The sequence below is a fragment of the Taudactylus pleione genome, unplaced genomic scaffold (assembly GCF_031769625.1).
Source record: "Taudactylus pleione unplaced genomic scaffold, aTauple2 ptg000066l, whole genome shotgun sequence".
In the NCBI taxonomy this organism is placed as follows: domain Eukaryota; kingdom Metazoa; phylum Chordata; class Amphibia; order Anura; family Myobatrachidae; genus Taudactylus; species Taudactylus pleione.
The window spans coordinates 8,666,355-8,682,872 of record NW_028284468.1 but is presented as its reverse complement, the minus strand read 5'-3'; the positions used below and the strand labels follow the sequence as shown (position 1 = coordinate 8,682,872).

General features: G+C 43.0%; 1 protein-coding gene across 2 annotated transcripts in view; it reads right to left on the bottom strand.

Moving 5' to 3' along the window:
• The window catches only part of RYK (receptor like tyrosine kinase), a 165,806-nt gene that overhangs the window by 11,620 nt on the left and 137,668 nt on the right, over positions 1–16,518 (bottom strand). For both annotated transcript variants that reach the window (XM_088466654.1, XM_088466653.1), the window contains exons 12-13: positions 12,755–12,864; positions 12,360–12,519 (exon numbers count right to left, since the gene is read on the bottom strand). In XM_088466654.1, coding sequence (XP_088322780.1) covers positions 12,360–12,519; positions 12,755–12,864 — 270 coding nt within the window. The remainder of the gene's footprint in view (positions 1–12,359; positions 12,520–12,754; positions 12,865–16,518) is intronic.

The following is a 16,518-nucleotide window of genomic DNA, read 5'->3' as shown; positions in this document are numbered from 1 at the left end:
GTTTTGAGCTTGACTACAATGAACCAGAAAGGCAGCAATGTGGTCCTTGGAGGATCTGTCCGGCACACTAATAACGTTTATGTCCCTGGTTTACTGGACTCTTTCCATAAACAGTACAACATTAAAAAGGTATGCAAAGTGCAAACAAATACATCTTGCACATTGGGATCATCACCCTCAATTTACCCACCTCTATTTGGACAAATCCACTTGGATCATCTACCCTTGCCTAATGCAGCCCTTGGGACAATAAGGACTAAGCCATCCAGGAGACACCAGCTACTGGTCGCAGCCAGACATTCGCTGCCTATGGACACTGCATGGTTTGAGGACCCAACAATTTGATATACCACAATACATCTTGAAAGGGACATCCCTCTAGCGGAAACCAGGACTAATATCCAGCAGACAGTCTCCTATACCACCTTTGGCATTTCCCATGTCCCCCTACAGGGGCCATATGTGAACATGGTTGTGGGTGAGATCCTATGCTTTTAAGTATCACATGTCAACTGTGCATATCCAATATTGGAAATAGTGAAATAATTTTTAATTCATTTATTAAACATTTTGAATGTATTCAGTACCATATCTTACTTCATGTACTACATGTAATTGAAACAAACCAGCGCTACTACTCTTTTTGTATTTTTACATCTTGCACATTCACTGGTGCAAGATAAATCTTAGGGTGTGTGGAAGGGGGAGAGGGCTTAAATAATAATAAAAGTTGATAATTAGCTTTTCCCTATCTGTATGGGATTGTGGAATGTGTGTAAAGTGCATGGTGGAAAGTATAAATGTAACTTCAAGTTTATTACTTATTACCACTTTATGACAACCCCTTTGTTCATTTCAGCCTCCTTAATTTAGCTTCATTCATACCTCAATCGTAAAACTGACGGTGAAATGTATTTATTTTTTTGCTAATTCTTTTTATTGAATACTAGCATACAGCATATCATAAGAAAATTAAATAAGAACAATGAGACAAAGCATAACAGCTCTGCAGAACAAATATGACATATACTGAACCTTAAACAAATGCTATCATTCGGTTAGTATTTTTATAAACCTAAAAAAAAAAAATCAAAACTTTCGAAGAACAAAAAGTAATGAATAGAAAGGGGGAAAGAAACAAAAAGAAAGACCTCTGCGCCAGGGTTGAAAATAAGACTACAGTAGTCATATAACATATATAAGACTAACTAAAGAATATCATGCCACACCAATGTAGGGAAGCGACCTAGCTGACAACTATTCCCGTATCTCTATGTGCCTCTCCCACAATCCCACAGTGACTTATAGTGGTCAGATTCTTTAAAGGTCAGCCATGGGTACCATATTGTTGTAAAATCTTGGCGAGTGTTTGACAAAGAGTATAAGGTCGTCCATAGACATATAATGACCCAAAAGTGAACACCATTCAGTCATAGTGGATATAGAAATCCATCTATAGTGCACTGGAATAACTGCTTTTGAAGCACTCAGTATGTGTCTAATGGTGCGTACACACTAGACGATATACATATGCTCCCTGAGCGATATCGTCTAGTGTGTCCCCGGCAGGGTGTGCTCAATGTCGTTCATGACATTGAGCACATCTGCTGAACGAGATCATTAACGATATCGTTCAGCGCTGGGCTCTCTCCCCCATTCCATAACATGCAGCAACCTGACGACATCGTCAGGTTAGCCTGCATGTTAACCCGATGAACGATGACGACGACAGACCCACGGGAATGAGCGTCATCATTATCGTTCATCGTTTTTGTGTTAAAAATGGACGATAAAGTGGACGAGTGAACGATAACGATATCGTTCAGTCGTCCACTTTAATCGCCCAGTGTGTACGCACCATAAGAAGCGTACACACTGTGCTTGAGGTCTCCTAAGAAGATTCAGTAACCAAAAACTAGTACAGGAGGACAAATCTCCCTGAAGAATGAGGCTAGCTGTTATCACCTTACTCCAAAAGGGCCGGATGAGGGAGTATTCCCACCAAATGTGTAAAGGAGTTCCTATCGCTATATTACATCTCCAGCAAGTGTTTAGGACTCCAGGATACATTTAAAGCTAGTAAACTGGGGCAGTAATACCAGCGGGAAAGAATTTTATAATGTGTTCCCATCACCAGCATATTCGAGGAGCTAGTGAATGTATTCTTGAAGCTCTCTTGTCAGTCATCCTCTACCACCAAACCCCGTAAATCTATCTCCCAATTACATGTAACCTGTGGGAGAGGGCCTAAGCTCAGAAGAAAATGCTTAATCTGAAGATATCTCCATATCTCTTTATTGGGTAGGTCCCACTTAGCTGGAAATCGAAGGGAAGCTCAGAATACCTGAAGCCTCTAGCAATCCCATGTAATCGCTAAACCTGGAATGCATTATTCTGAACTCCGGTGGGAAATTAGGATTCCCAAATAATGGGGCGAGAGAAGAAGGGGTGGGAGAAATAAGTGGTTGCTAACGTAAGCGACGCCAACAGGAAATGGTAGGGCCTAGTAGGGGGTGGGATATGGATGGAAAAGCTGAGAGCCAGGATACCTCCAAATTGGGTGTACATAGAGAGATGGCTTCAATGTCGACCAATTGCTTCTTATCTGATAAATCGGCCCCATTCCATAATTCTCTAAGGCAAAACTGCATGATAGTAACGAAGGGAAATTGGGCAGTTGGAGGCTACCGATAGGCTTACTTCTATATAAGATTTTGTGCTTAAAACGGGGCCTACGACCTGCCAATATAAAGTCTCTGACTATGCGATGGAGTGTGGGATCGCAATAAGGAGTGTTTGCAGAAGAAACAGATCTGCAACAAAATCTAAAATCTTAACAAAACAAACTAAACTGCAGATTAAATCTTTGGGTTTACATTTGAAACAATCGCATAGTAAAATGCACAAATCAGATGGGAGCGTTAAAATATGGGTCAGTAGTTTGAGATAAACAGAGACCATATTCAATACAACAAGTTTGTTGCAGTAATAGGTTTCGACATTTATAACAACGGAAGGATGTCCTCCTTACAGGAAAACCAGCACTGCAATTTATCCTACTGGCCTTCTAAGCTGACAGGCAGCACAAGGATTTGGAAAGATCAAGGACTGAAATTAATTCTGTATTATGGTCCTTGTTTCTGTAAAACGTCACAGCATTGAACAGATCAAACTGTAATACATCGGTCAACACCGAATTCTTACAATGAATGCAGAGTAACCATTCTGAGAAGAGATTAGGGTGAACCTTCCACCTACAAGTGGTGGCGGCGACCAGGTTATGTTCTGAACCAATATCTAGCCGCTGAATGCACAAAGAAATAAGGATATAATTGGGGAAGGTAGCAGATAGCACCTTGCCCCAGTGATGTCATTCTCTCACTAATCCTGGGACAGCTCACAGCAATGTTTTCAGACTAGCCTGTAAATTCTCACGAGCAGAGCTCTCTTCCCTCATATGCTTTTCCTTCTCTTGCTTCTACCACTAAATCCTCCCCACTGCCCACCAACGGCTCCAAACCTTTAGCTTCTGCCATCCTTTGGTCTACTTGAGTTTTAGGACTTCTGATGCAGCAATGTTTATAAACAATGTCCACGTTCGGCAATGTTCTGTATTGTGTCATTCATTAACGCGTTTTCTGTTCATATGGTTTTGTACTTTTTAAGGTTCAAAGGGTCCCTTGTAGCGCCATATAAATAAAGGATAATAATTTAAGTTTGTAAAGTAACTACAATAATGGTGCATGGGTAAAACCACCTGTTTATTGTCTATGAGGTCTTTTTTTTGGGGGGGGGGGGGGGGGGATAAAATACATGATCGTTTTTCACTTTGAGATCAGATAGCATACAAGTTTATCACAGTCTCACTGCTGAAGGTTTTGAAACCAAATTTTGTTTTTAAAAGAAATGGAGCATCTCCAACCAAGGTTTAATATCTTGACTCAATTAAATGTAATCGTACTGTACATGAATGTTTAGGAAAATGTACAGCAGAATAGCAGTCTCCTGATAGATGGAGATCAGCTTCTATAGCTTATACATTCATTACCGGAAGCCTGAGCACCGGCTAGTTTATTCCATTGCACTCACATGCCCATCTTGGGATGTACATGTCTTTGCAATGGGCTTTTCATAACTTTGACAGTGTCTTCAAAATAAAACTACGGAGATGGGCATTGCTAAAGCGCCAATGTACACATTAGGAAACCAGTTTTTGAAAACTATTTGAAGATAGAATATAAAAAAAACAACTTAATTTTGTGATCATTTCATGGTGCTTTACTCCAAACACTACAGTAGTAATGAGATAATTGCCAACACAACAGCAGATACAGCTTTTAGGTCTCTTAGTAGTTGGTGATGTCGGATTGGTTTCAGTTACTGTGTTTTTTTTTTTTTTTTTTAACACCTAGGTAGCAAAAATGGGATTTTGGTACCTACCGGTAAATCCTTTTCTCTGATTCCACAGGGGACACTGGAGGTGCTTACGCTGGGGTATAGAGGTGTAGATAACTGGAGCTGGCACTTTAAAATAATCTAGAAGTGTGAAGCTCCTCCCCCTCTATGCCCCATCAGCCCTCAGTTTAGAAAATGAAGACAGAGAGGAGATTGAGAACAAGCGGAGTAAAAGGGAGAGAAGAACACACAATAATCATAACATACAACATACGGAAAAAAAAGAACAAGCAGGCGAGGTGCTGAGGTGGGCTTCCAGTGTCCCCTGTGGAATCAGAGAAGAGGATTTACCGGTAGGTACCAAAATCCCATTTTCTCTTTCATCCACTAGGGGACACTGGAGGTGCTTACGCTGGGGACGTCCCAAAGTTTTCCCCACGGGCGGGAGCGCTCTGCGGCACCTGCAGAACTAGGCGGCCAAAACGGTATGCCGAAACAGCGAACGTATCAAATTTGTAAAACTTGACAAACGTGTGAACTGAAGACCAAGTGGCCGCACGGCACAATTGTGACGTGGAGGCTCCCCTACCGGCCGCCCATGATGCACACACAGAACGTGTGGGATGACGAAATGGACGAAGGAGGCCGGCGGTCGGCATTAACGTAAGCCTGATGAATGTCAGCCGGATCCAACGTGCCAAAGTCTGCTTAGACGCTGGCCAACCCCTCTGAACCGCATCACAGAGGACAAAAAACGACTCAGACTTACGGAGGGAAGCAGTCCTGCGGAGAGCTTCAACCACATCCAAGGTAGAAGAGCCACCAGAGTCCTCCACCCAAGATGGTACCACAATAGGCTGATTAATATGAAAAGCCGACACTACCTTGGGAAGGAAGGCAGCTACCGTCCGGAGTTCCTCCCTATCAGCATGAAACAGAAGGTAAGGTGGCCTATAGGACAGAGCACTCAATTCAGAAACTCTACGAGCCGAAGGCTAGAGCCAGGAGGAGGACCGTCTTCCAAGACAAGTACTGAATATCAACCTCTTCCAAAGGTTCAAACATGGACGACTGAAGAAACAGAAGCACCAAGTTCAAGACCCAGGGAGCTATCGGAGGTAAAAAAAAGGAGGCTGCAAACGCAAGACTCCCTGAAGAAACGTCTGCACCTCAGGAATGAGGGCCAATCACCGTTGAAAGAAAATGGAAAGGGCAGAAACCTGCACTTTTAAAGTTCCTAGACGAAGCCCAGAATCCAGACCAGTCTGAAGAAAAAAAAAACAGAAACCGGGACACCGAAAAGTCCTAGAGAGAAGATCCCGACTGGAACACCACGAGCTATAAGAACGCCAGAGGCGATGATAATGCGCAGGCGAAACTGGTTTCCTGACACGTAGCATGGTGGGAATAACAGAGTCTGGGATTCCTCTTTATCTTAGGACATCGGTTTCAAGAGCCACCCCGTTAAACGCCGTTGCGCTAGGTTGGAGTGTATGAAAGGACCCTGCTGCAGCAGATCCGGGGGCAGAGGAAGGGGCCACGGATCGTCTGCCAATAGGGACCGAAGGTCCGAGAACCAACTTCTCCACGGCCAGTGCGGAGCCACGAGAATGACAGAGGCTGACTCGTGTTTTATCCTTTTTTAGCAGTCGAGGAAGAAGTGGAATCGGAGGAAAAAGGTCAACGAAGTCCTAGATCCACGGAACTGTCATGAGGTCCACCTGAGGACATCCCCATCGACTTATCAGCGCGTTGAACATGTCTGAAGCTTCCATTCCCCGGGATGGATATCCTGGCGGCTTAGGTAATCTGCTTCCCAGTTGTCCACACCCGGGATGAATACCGCCGACAGGATTACTGACTGGCTCTCGGCCCACCTGAGAACCTGAATTACTTCTCGCATGGCCCTGCGACTCCGAGTCCCTCCTTGGCGGTTGATGTACGCGACGGCCGTCGCGTTGTCGGACTGAACTCTTACCGGACGAGTTCTTAGAAACTCTATTGCTTCTATCAGAGCATTGTAAATCGCTCTGAGTTTCAACACATTTATGGGCCACTTTTGTTCTACAGGGGACCATCGACCCTGAAAGTGATAATCGAGGACTACTGCTCCCCATCATCGAAGGCTGTCTGTTGTTACGATGATCCAGTCCCACACTCTGAATTTCCGGATCTGTCGATGTAGAAGCAGATTAGACCCTGACCCCTGTGTTAGTAGGTTCAGCTGAAACACCCTTGATGTGGAATCGCCCGAACTGTAGTGCCTCGAAGGCTGCTACCATCTTCCCCAGGAGACGCAGACAAAGAAGGAGGGACACCCTCTTTGGTCTGAGGAGCAGCTGAACCAACCACTGGATATCCCGGGCTTGGTCTATTGGAAGGAAGATCCACTGTGATGCCGTATCCAAGATCACACCCAGAAACAGGAGCTTCTGGGACGGATAGAGATTTGATTTCTTGAAGTTTATTATCCAACTGTGTTGGAAAGTGGTTCCCAGATGGGAACGTGGAGATAGGCATCCGTGATATCCAGGGATAATAGGAACTCTCCTGATTCCAAGCTCGCAATAACTGACTGCAGAGACTCCATTTGGAACCGATACAGGTTCAATGACTTGAGGTTCAAGATGGGCCTGACCGATCCATCCGGTTTGGGTACTACAAACAGGTTAGAGTAAAACCCCATACCTCGTTGATGTTCTGGAACCGGAACTAGCACAGATGATACTACTATAGACTGGATAGCCTCCTGTAGAACCCTGGCCTTGTCTGCAGGTATTGGCAGACTTGTAGTGAAGAACCGAGGTGGAGGGGGGACCTCGAAGTCTATTCGGTACCCCAGGGAAATTAGTCTGCGGATCCACGGTTCTGGAGACGTCTGGTTCCAAACTTGTTGAAATCTTTGCAGGCGGGCTCCCACTGTAGGTGGTCCCAGGTGGGATGGAAGACCGTTATGCCTCCTGTTTCTCAGCTGGCTTAGGCTCCTGTCTACGTGCAACCATGTGTGGGCGGCCTCTATTCTGTCGCCTCTTGCTTGGGTGGGAGCCCCTCTGGCTCTCCCACGAAAGGAAAGTGGCGCACGAAAGGAATGAAACGAAGGTCCAGCGTAAGCTCTTCTGGGAGCCGGTGCAGTTGACGGGAGGAAGGAAGACTTACCCCCCCTCCCCCCGTGGCCTGGGATATCCATTTGGCTAATTCCGGGCCAAACAGTATGTCGCCATTGAATGGTAAACCCTCCACCGCCCGCTTGGATTCTGCGTCCGCATGCCAGGCGCGCAACCAGAGGGCTCTGCGGCCCGAAATAGCAGAAGCAGATATGCGAGCACTAATCTGACTAATATCTCTTGACGCTTCTCCCAGGAAAACTGCAGACTCATGGATGTGTTCTGCTAGTATGCGTAACCTGCTCTGGAAGTACCAGAGTCCAAACCTGTAATCAACTGGTCAGCCCAGCAAACCACAGCCTTGTTAACCCAAGCAGTAACAAGGGTGGGCCTAAGCTGAGCACCCGCTGCAGTATAAATAGATGTTAGCGTTGTCTCCAATTTACGATCCGAAGGATCTTTTAGTACTGTGGCTCCTGGTACTGGGAGTGCCTTAGAGAGACGGGAGACGGACGCATCAACTGGAGGGAGCGTTTCCCACTTCTCCATCATGGATGATGGAAAAGGGTAGCTAGAAGGAAACTGGCGCGGAATTTGGAACAGTTTATCCGGTTGTTTCCAGGCCACTGAGAGCTGCTGTAGAAGATGCAGTGAGAATGGAAAAACCGCCGATTTGGTTGTTTATGAAATAATTCACACTCCTGGGATTCAGGAATAACATCTTAACAAGTAATTTAAGGATATTTCTGACCGCCAAAGTTAGATATTCCACCCCGGGAGAGGTGGACTCTAACTCTAGAGCGGTATCGTCCTGTAACGCTTCCTCCAAATCTCCTTCCTCTTCCGTAGCGAGGAATTCCTCGTCAGACTCTTCTGACTGGAGAATAGTCGATAAAGGACGCTTTTGTGTCGGTCCCTGTAAGGAAGTGGAGGGAGCGGCCACAGCTGTACCCATAACCTGTACCAGGGTGTCAAGAGACTTGGTTAGCCCAGCAACCCAGGGAGGCTGAGACTTACATGCCTTAGCTAACTCAGACGTTAAATCCGTCATTACTCCTACCATGTCAGCGGCCAATGTAGGCGCAGGTGAGGCAATAATAGCCATAGGTGGATCAATTGCTATACAAGCATCACATAACGTGGACCCAGCAGCATGCGGCTTGGTTAGTTTATTGTTACACCTAGAACAAACAAAACCTCCTTTGAGATGCCTTTGTTCTGTTTGACATGGATACACACAGTCACCACACACAGAGGGACAGAGTATATACAGAAGTAAAGAAAAACAGAAGGCTGGCTTGGGACACAGAGGAGGAGATACACCCCACTCCCTTCCCACAGATCAGATTCCCTGCACCCCCAGTGTATTATGCACAGCCTCTGTACCAGAGCCTTCTGTGCTTAACTTGTAGCTTTTTAGCCAGGAATGGGGAGCAAAAGAATCCAGCCTTCAGTTCTGCTGCACTCTCCCTGGATAAGGGAGAGATATTCCTGGATAAGGGAGAGATACAGGCATGAAACAGTTAACAAACGGCAGCCACGCTGTTACTACAGCCGCTTGCCGCGTATAGTGGAGAGACAGCCCGCGCTGCTTAGGCTCCGCCCCTTCTTCATGCCCTAAGGGCTCCACTATGGCTGCTATGTGGTCCATCCCCCCCTCCCCTCTACCCGCATGTATCAGCGGGGAGAGGGGAGAAGCAGGGAGCCGCGTGTATCAGCGGGGAGAGAGAAGAAGCAGGGAGCCACGCGTGTAGCGCTGTGTACACACAGCTTCCCTTAGACAGCGCAGGACAGCGCCGACAGCGGGCTTCCCTTACACAGTGCACAGGTGTAGCGCTGTTTAACTGTGCTATGCACACACTAACACAGCGCTCGGCAGCGGGGCAGGAGCCGGGGGATGCGCAGCTGGTTACTCACTGCGTGTCCCCTGTAGTCTCTCTCTGGCAGGTCAGCAGTCTTCTCTTCTTGTGTGAAGACTTAGCTGTGGCGATAAGGAGCTGTCAGGAGCTCTTGTAATGAGCCCTGTGCACTCCTTCCTGGTGTTTGCTAAAACACCAGGGCGCCAGGTACCCAGACCCCACCTTTTAGATAGGTGGCGAAGGGTACCTATAGGAGTGTAAAAGATGCTTTTAAATAAAAAAAATAAAATAAATGTATTTGCTGGAGCACAGCATAATGTGACCAGCTCCATGAGGCACATTTTCTAAACTGAGGGCTGATGGGGCATAGAGGGGGAGGAGCTTCACACTTCTAGATTATTTTAAAGTGCCAGCTCCAGTTATCCACGCCTCTATACCCCAGCGTAAGCACCTCCAGTGTCCCCTAGTGGATGAAAGAGAAAATAGGATAATTAGCTGGACAAATGAATTTCATAATTATCAAGTCCCTCATTTTATATTGCACTCCAATGCTTGTAAGACATTCAAATAAACACAAAAACATCAGGGCTAAAGAAAGACTCAGACTTTATATAGTATTGTGCAAGATTTTTTTCTTGTTTGTAAGTAGGAAACTACTCAAAACGAATGGTCTGCAAATCTCTTTAAATCATGCACAGTGACTAAGCAGCTCTCATGGATGATTATAATCCCCACTGGAGCAGATAGTTTTGACACTGAGGATATAAAGTAAAAGTGGCCTTGCTTAGAGTTAGATGTCACCATGCATCTTGCATGCAGGGAAATCACTGGCTACTTCTGCGTGTAGTATGCAAAATACTGGGCAGGGTCATTCCACGTTTACTCAAGTTACAAAGTGACTTCTAGCAAACAATTAGCAATTCATGTCTACAGTGTTTTTAAAGCATAACCGGTTTATTATTTTTTTTTCTCAATAAAGAAAATTAATTTCATGTAAATTCCTTTTGCTGTTGATAGCCATGCATAGGTACTTGCTATGTCACTTTGTAACGTGACTATGGAAGGGCACAGCAGCTTTATTTTTACGATGTAATTTACAGTTGAGCCTAGGACACAATCCATCAGCACTTAATGGTCAAAATGAAAATGTCTGGACAGATTAACGTCCCCACCAGTGTAACATGGTTTTGCCAAGGTGCACATTTGCTCTTTTTTTTTCAAACAGTAAGACAGGGTGCAATCTAGCACTTCACTACCCGACACGTGGGGTCCTAGCCGTTACCTTAGTACAGTGGAATTACAGAGCAGAGACTGTCATTTGGCGTGGGTGTTGGGCTGAATTTAGACAAGAGAATAGCACATATCGTGTTGCCCAGAACACCCTGCTAGCTGTTATATTAACAAAATTGATCCTTTTTGCATACCTCTAAAACTTCAAAGGTGGACTTTTCCTCTAAGGCAACAAATGAGGGAAGGGTACTTCAGAACGGCAATTGCTCCATCTTTGGTAAATCCCACTTATTTTTTGTAGCTATGTAACTGCTACCATTGCTTCAAAACAGCACAGACTGTGTAATGGTTAGCGTTACTGCCTCACAGCACTGAGGTCGTGGGTTTGATTCCCACTATGGCCTTAACTGTGTGGAGTTTGTATATTCTCGCTGTGCTTGCATGGCTTTCCTCCAGGTACTGCGGTTTCCTCCCACACTCCAAAAATATACTAGTAGGTTAATTGGGTCCCAACAAAATGAACCCTCGTGTGTGTGTGCACATGTGGTAGGGAATTTAGAATGTAAGCTCCACTGGGGCAGGGACTGATGTGAGTGGACAAATATTTTCAAAATGAAAAAAAAAAGTGATTACTAGCACACAAATTTCAAATTCCTTGAGTAAATAAAGTCATAAATAATGATTGATAATGCGTCGTGAAGAACACTCCTGGAAGTAACAGGTGGCCGCAGTTTTTCAAATATTCCGTGTGGTAATCGGAGAACAAAGTGCTGAAAACTAATAATGAAACGTGCGCCTAATGGTGTAGTATTTAAGATGAAATGAACTGGTGCTCAAATGGATAAGCAATGTGCGTACCAAAAAATAAACAATCAAGAGCTTATCTGGTATTCAGTCAATAGTTCAATGGTCAGGTAACTTGAAACAACAACACTTTCAGGGTTTTTCAAGGGGTACAATTTTTGTGGTAACCTTAAATTCGGGCTTCTTTTCTTACTTTCTGTTCATGTTTGACAAACTTTACCACTTTCTTTTTCATGTTCATCTCCATTTTACATCCAATTGTATTTTGTTTACACAGATGTCTTCTCAAGGAGTGTTTATAAAGCACTCACTGGACGAGATTCATTCCAGGATGTTCCTGGATAACCTCAAAAGCGCCTCTTTTTTTTTTAAGAATTTCTTTAATTATGCAGAGGTGATATGGTCTCCTTGACTGAATAATTATTATCCTACCTGACAAATATTCTCTGTAAAGTGCTGCGGAATATGTGTGCGCTATATTAATAACTTGTAATAAATAATAATAAAAATGATTGGAGATGGAAGAAAGTCTTACTGAAAAAATGATGGAATGTTAGGAGAGCCTAAAAACTTTTGGGGTACGGTAGTTCTCCACCTGCCATGTGCAGGGAGCTATTCATGGACTATTTCCGCAGACTTCCAGGTAGTGAGTCAGGCAGACTGCTTAGTCTAAGTCAGACGATCATTAGTTCTTGGGTAACTGGAAGCTGCTGCCTCTTAGTAACCGTGTACTGTCAGAAATATATAGGCTTCCAACTGACTAGTGTTTACTTAAACTGCAGTTATGATATACAATTTTCTGCGTTACGTGCAAGTTTCATGAATCAGCGGCCTTCCCACACACACAGAGCTCAGTACCCGGAGCGTCATGATGAACGCTGCACAAAAGCACGTGGTTTGCCACACACAACACTACAGAATGGGCACAAAAGATATACAGATAAGATGGATAGATAGACATACTCACCACATCACCAGCACTGGAAAACTCTTTGTTCACCAGACTTTCAAGAGACATCCAGCGTACCGGTCGGTTTTCATTGTCACCGAGACAATGGTAATCCATGGGGAAGAGGTCTCGCGCTAGCGCATTATCTGTAATCTTTACTTGGAGAGACTCATCGATCCTGAAAAGAGAAGACATCTCTTAGTTCTGTATTTTGCCTGTGTAGAAACATTTGGTCTAAATCATGTAACTGGTTAAATACTCCACCAATCACAGTATAAGTGGCCAAAAATGCTGCTCTGTAGAAAAAAAAATAAAAAATAAGTGGTTTCTTTAATGATGCAAAGAATAGCTCCAACCCGAAAGCACCACCGCTGGGGGGAGGCCAGGTCATTTCTGAGGACACCATTACTTACACACAATTTCTAGCAGCAAGGTCCTTGTGGATAACTTCTCGCCTGGCCAAGTAACTCATTCCGCAAGCTATCTGAATCGCCATATGCACAAGGTCTTGCTGGGAAATAGCCTAAAGCAAAAGGAACAAAGAGCAGAATGTAGGTGATGCCAAGACGTATACGGGACACTTGTGAATACAGTACATGTTCCATTGCGACAATTATAACAGGACTGGAGACCTACTATACACACAGAAACAGTGACTGTATAATCATAGGAAACAGAGAGAATGTGTCTCCAATTACTTATTTCTAAAATTATTTCTCCAAAGAAAAAATCCAGCAGGAGAAGCTGGATAATTGGTGATGAGTGAGTGAGACAAATCTTCCTTGACCAGAACACTTCATGAATATTTGGAGCTGGCTGTCAGACCTGGTGATTTCACAGCCAAAATAGGCCAAATATCCCAGATCTAAATCAAACACAATATATGTGGTTTAGGACACAACCTCCCACAGCAAAGCTAAAGAAAACAAAACAAAATCAGCTCTCGATATTATAACAGTTTCAGTAATTGAAATATTAAGTATAAAAGGAGCCATCTCCTTGGCTGGGAGAAGTGCTGTGATTATTCCTAGTGTGCATGGTGTGACAACATGATTAAGAAGGCACATTCCACCATTAACTGCAAAACGTGAATAGACAGGTTCCTGCGTCGAGATTTAACCAGAGGCAAAATGTGTACCTATACCAGAACTAATACTAGGCCAAATGTGTAGCTATACCAGAACTAATACTAGGCCAAATGTGTAGCTATACCAGAACTAATACTAGGCCAAATGTGTACCTATACCAGAACTAATACTAGGCCAAATGTGTACCTATACCAGAACTAATACTAGGCCAAATGTGTACCTATACTAGCCCAAATGTGTACCTATACCAGAACTAATACTAGACCAAATGTGTACCTATACCAGAACTAATACTAGGCCAAATGTGTACCTATACCAGAACTAATACTAGGCCAAATGTGTACCTATACCAGAACTAATACTAGACCAAATGTGTACCTGTACCAGAACTAATACTAGACCAAATGTGTACCTAAACCAGAACTAATACTAGACCAAATGTGTACCTGTACCAGAACTAATACTAGACCAAATGTGTACCTATACCAGAACTAATACTAGACCAAATGTGTACATATACTAGAACCAATACTAGACCAAATGTGTACATATACCAGACCTAATACTAGACCAAATGTGTACCTATACCAGAACTAATACTAGACCAAATGTGTACCTGTACCAAAACTAATACTAGACCAAATGTGTACATATACTACACCAAATGTATACCTATACCAGAACTAATACTAGACCAAATGTGTACCTATACCAGAACTAATACTAGCCCAAATGTGTACATATACTAGACCAAATGTGTACCTATACCAGAACTAATACTAGCCCAAATGTGTACCTATACTAGAACCAATACTAGACCAAATGTGTACATATATTAGAACCAATACTAGACCAAATGTGTACCTATACTAGAACCAATACTAGACCCAAATGTGTACTTATACCAAAACTAATACTAGCCCAAATGTGTACATATACCAGAAATAATACTAGACCAAAATGTGTACCTATACTAGAAATAATACTAGACCAAATGTGTACATATATTAGAACCAATACTAGACCAAATGTGTACCTATACTAGAACCAATACTAGACCCAAATGTGTACTTATACCAAAACTAATACTAGACCAAATGTGTACATATACTAGAACCAATACTAGACCAAATGTGTACCTATACCAGAACTAATACTAGACCAAATGTGTACATATACTAGACCAAATGTGTACCTATACCAGAACTAATACTAGCCCAAATGTGTACCTATACTAGAACCAATACTAGACCAAATGTGTACCTATACTAGAACCAATACTAGACCAAATGTGTACATATATTAGAACCAATACTAGACCAAATGTGTACCTATACTAGAACCAATACTAGACCCAAATGTTTACTTATACCAAAACTAATACTAGCCCAAATGTGTACCTATACTAGAACCAATACTACACCAAATGTGTACCTATACCAGAACTAATACTAGCCCAAATGTGTACCTATACCAGAACTAATACTAGACCAAATCTGTACCAATACCAGAACTAAAACTAGACCAAATGTGTACCTATACTAGAACCAATACTAGACCAAATGTGTACCTCTACCAGAACTAATACTAGCCCAAATGTGTACATATACCAGAACTAATACTAGCCCAAATGTGTACATGTACTAGACCAAATGTGTACCTCTACCAGAACTAATACTAGACCAAATGTGTACCTATACTAGACCAAATGTGTACCTATACTAGAATCAATACTAGCCCAAATGTGTACCTATACCAGAACTAATACTAGCCCAAATGTGTACCTATACCAGAACTAATACTAGACCAAATGTGTACCTATACCAGAACCAATACTAGACCAAATGTGTACCTATACCAGAACTAATACTAGCCTAAATGTGTACCTATACCAGAACTAATACTAGACCAAATGTGTACCTATACCAGAACCAATACTAGACCAAATCTGTACCTATACCAGAACCAATACTAGACCAAATCTGTACCAATACCAGAACTAAAACTAGACCAAATGTGTACCTATACTAGAACCAATACTAGACCAAATGTGTACCTATACCAGAACTAATACTAGCCCAAATGTGTACCTATACCAGAACTAATACTAGCCCAAATGTGTACATGTACTAGACCAAATGTGTACCTCTACCAGAACTAATACTAGACCAAATGTGTACCTATACTAGAACTAATACTAGACCAAATTAGGGATGTGCAGGTTCGGATAGGTTCGAGTTTGCACGTGGAGTTCGGATTTTTCCCTCCAAAAAAACGGAACTCAGAACGAGGCAAAACGTCATCTTACATGGACGAACATCATCATTCCTGGACAAAAGACCAGGAATGATGATGTTCGTCCATGTAAGATGACGTTTTGCCTCGTTCTGAGTTCCGTTTTTTTGGAGGGAAAAATCCGAACTCCACGTGCAAACTCGAACCTATCCGAGCCTGCACATCCCTAGACCAAATGTGTACCTATACTAGAACCAATACTAGCCCAAATGTGTACCTATACCAGAACTAAAACTAGACCAAATGTGTACCTATACTAGAACCAATACTAGACCAAATGTGTACCTATACTAGAACTAATACTAGACCAAATGTGTACCTATACTAGAAACTAATACTAGACCAAATGTGTACTTATATTTGAACTAATACTAGACCAAATGTGTATATATACTAGAACTAATTCTAGACTAAATATAAATATATATACTAGAACAAATACTAGACCAAAATGTGTATATATTTGTTCCCAAACCTTTTTGAATCACGGCACCCTAGGGTATCAGTATTGCTTTCATGGCACCCCTAAGCCACAAGTTTGTTATTGTGAAAGTCAGAAAAAAAATTAAAGTAAATTACCTGTCATCCTTAGGTTCAGTTATGTGGGAGTGGACAGGTTTATGTTTTGTTTGACCACATATTTACATTACATTGACTATAAAATAGTTTAATACAGTGTTAGACCACCAGCCTGAGGCACCCCTACCAGTGTCCCGAGGCACCCAAGGGTGCTACGGCACACAGTTTGGGAACCACTGGAATTTATACTAGAGCTAATGAAGTCAGAATGCAAG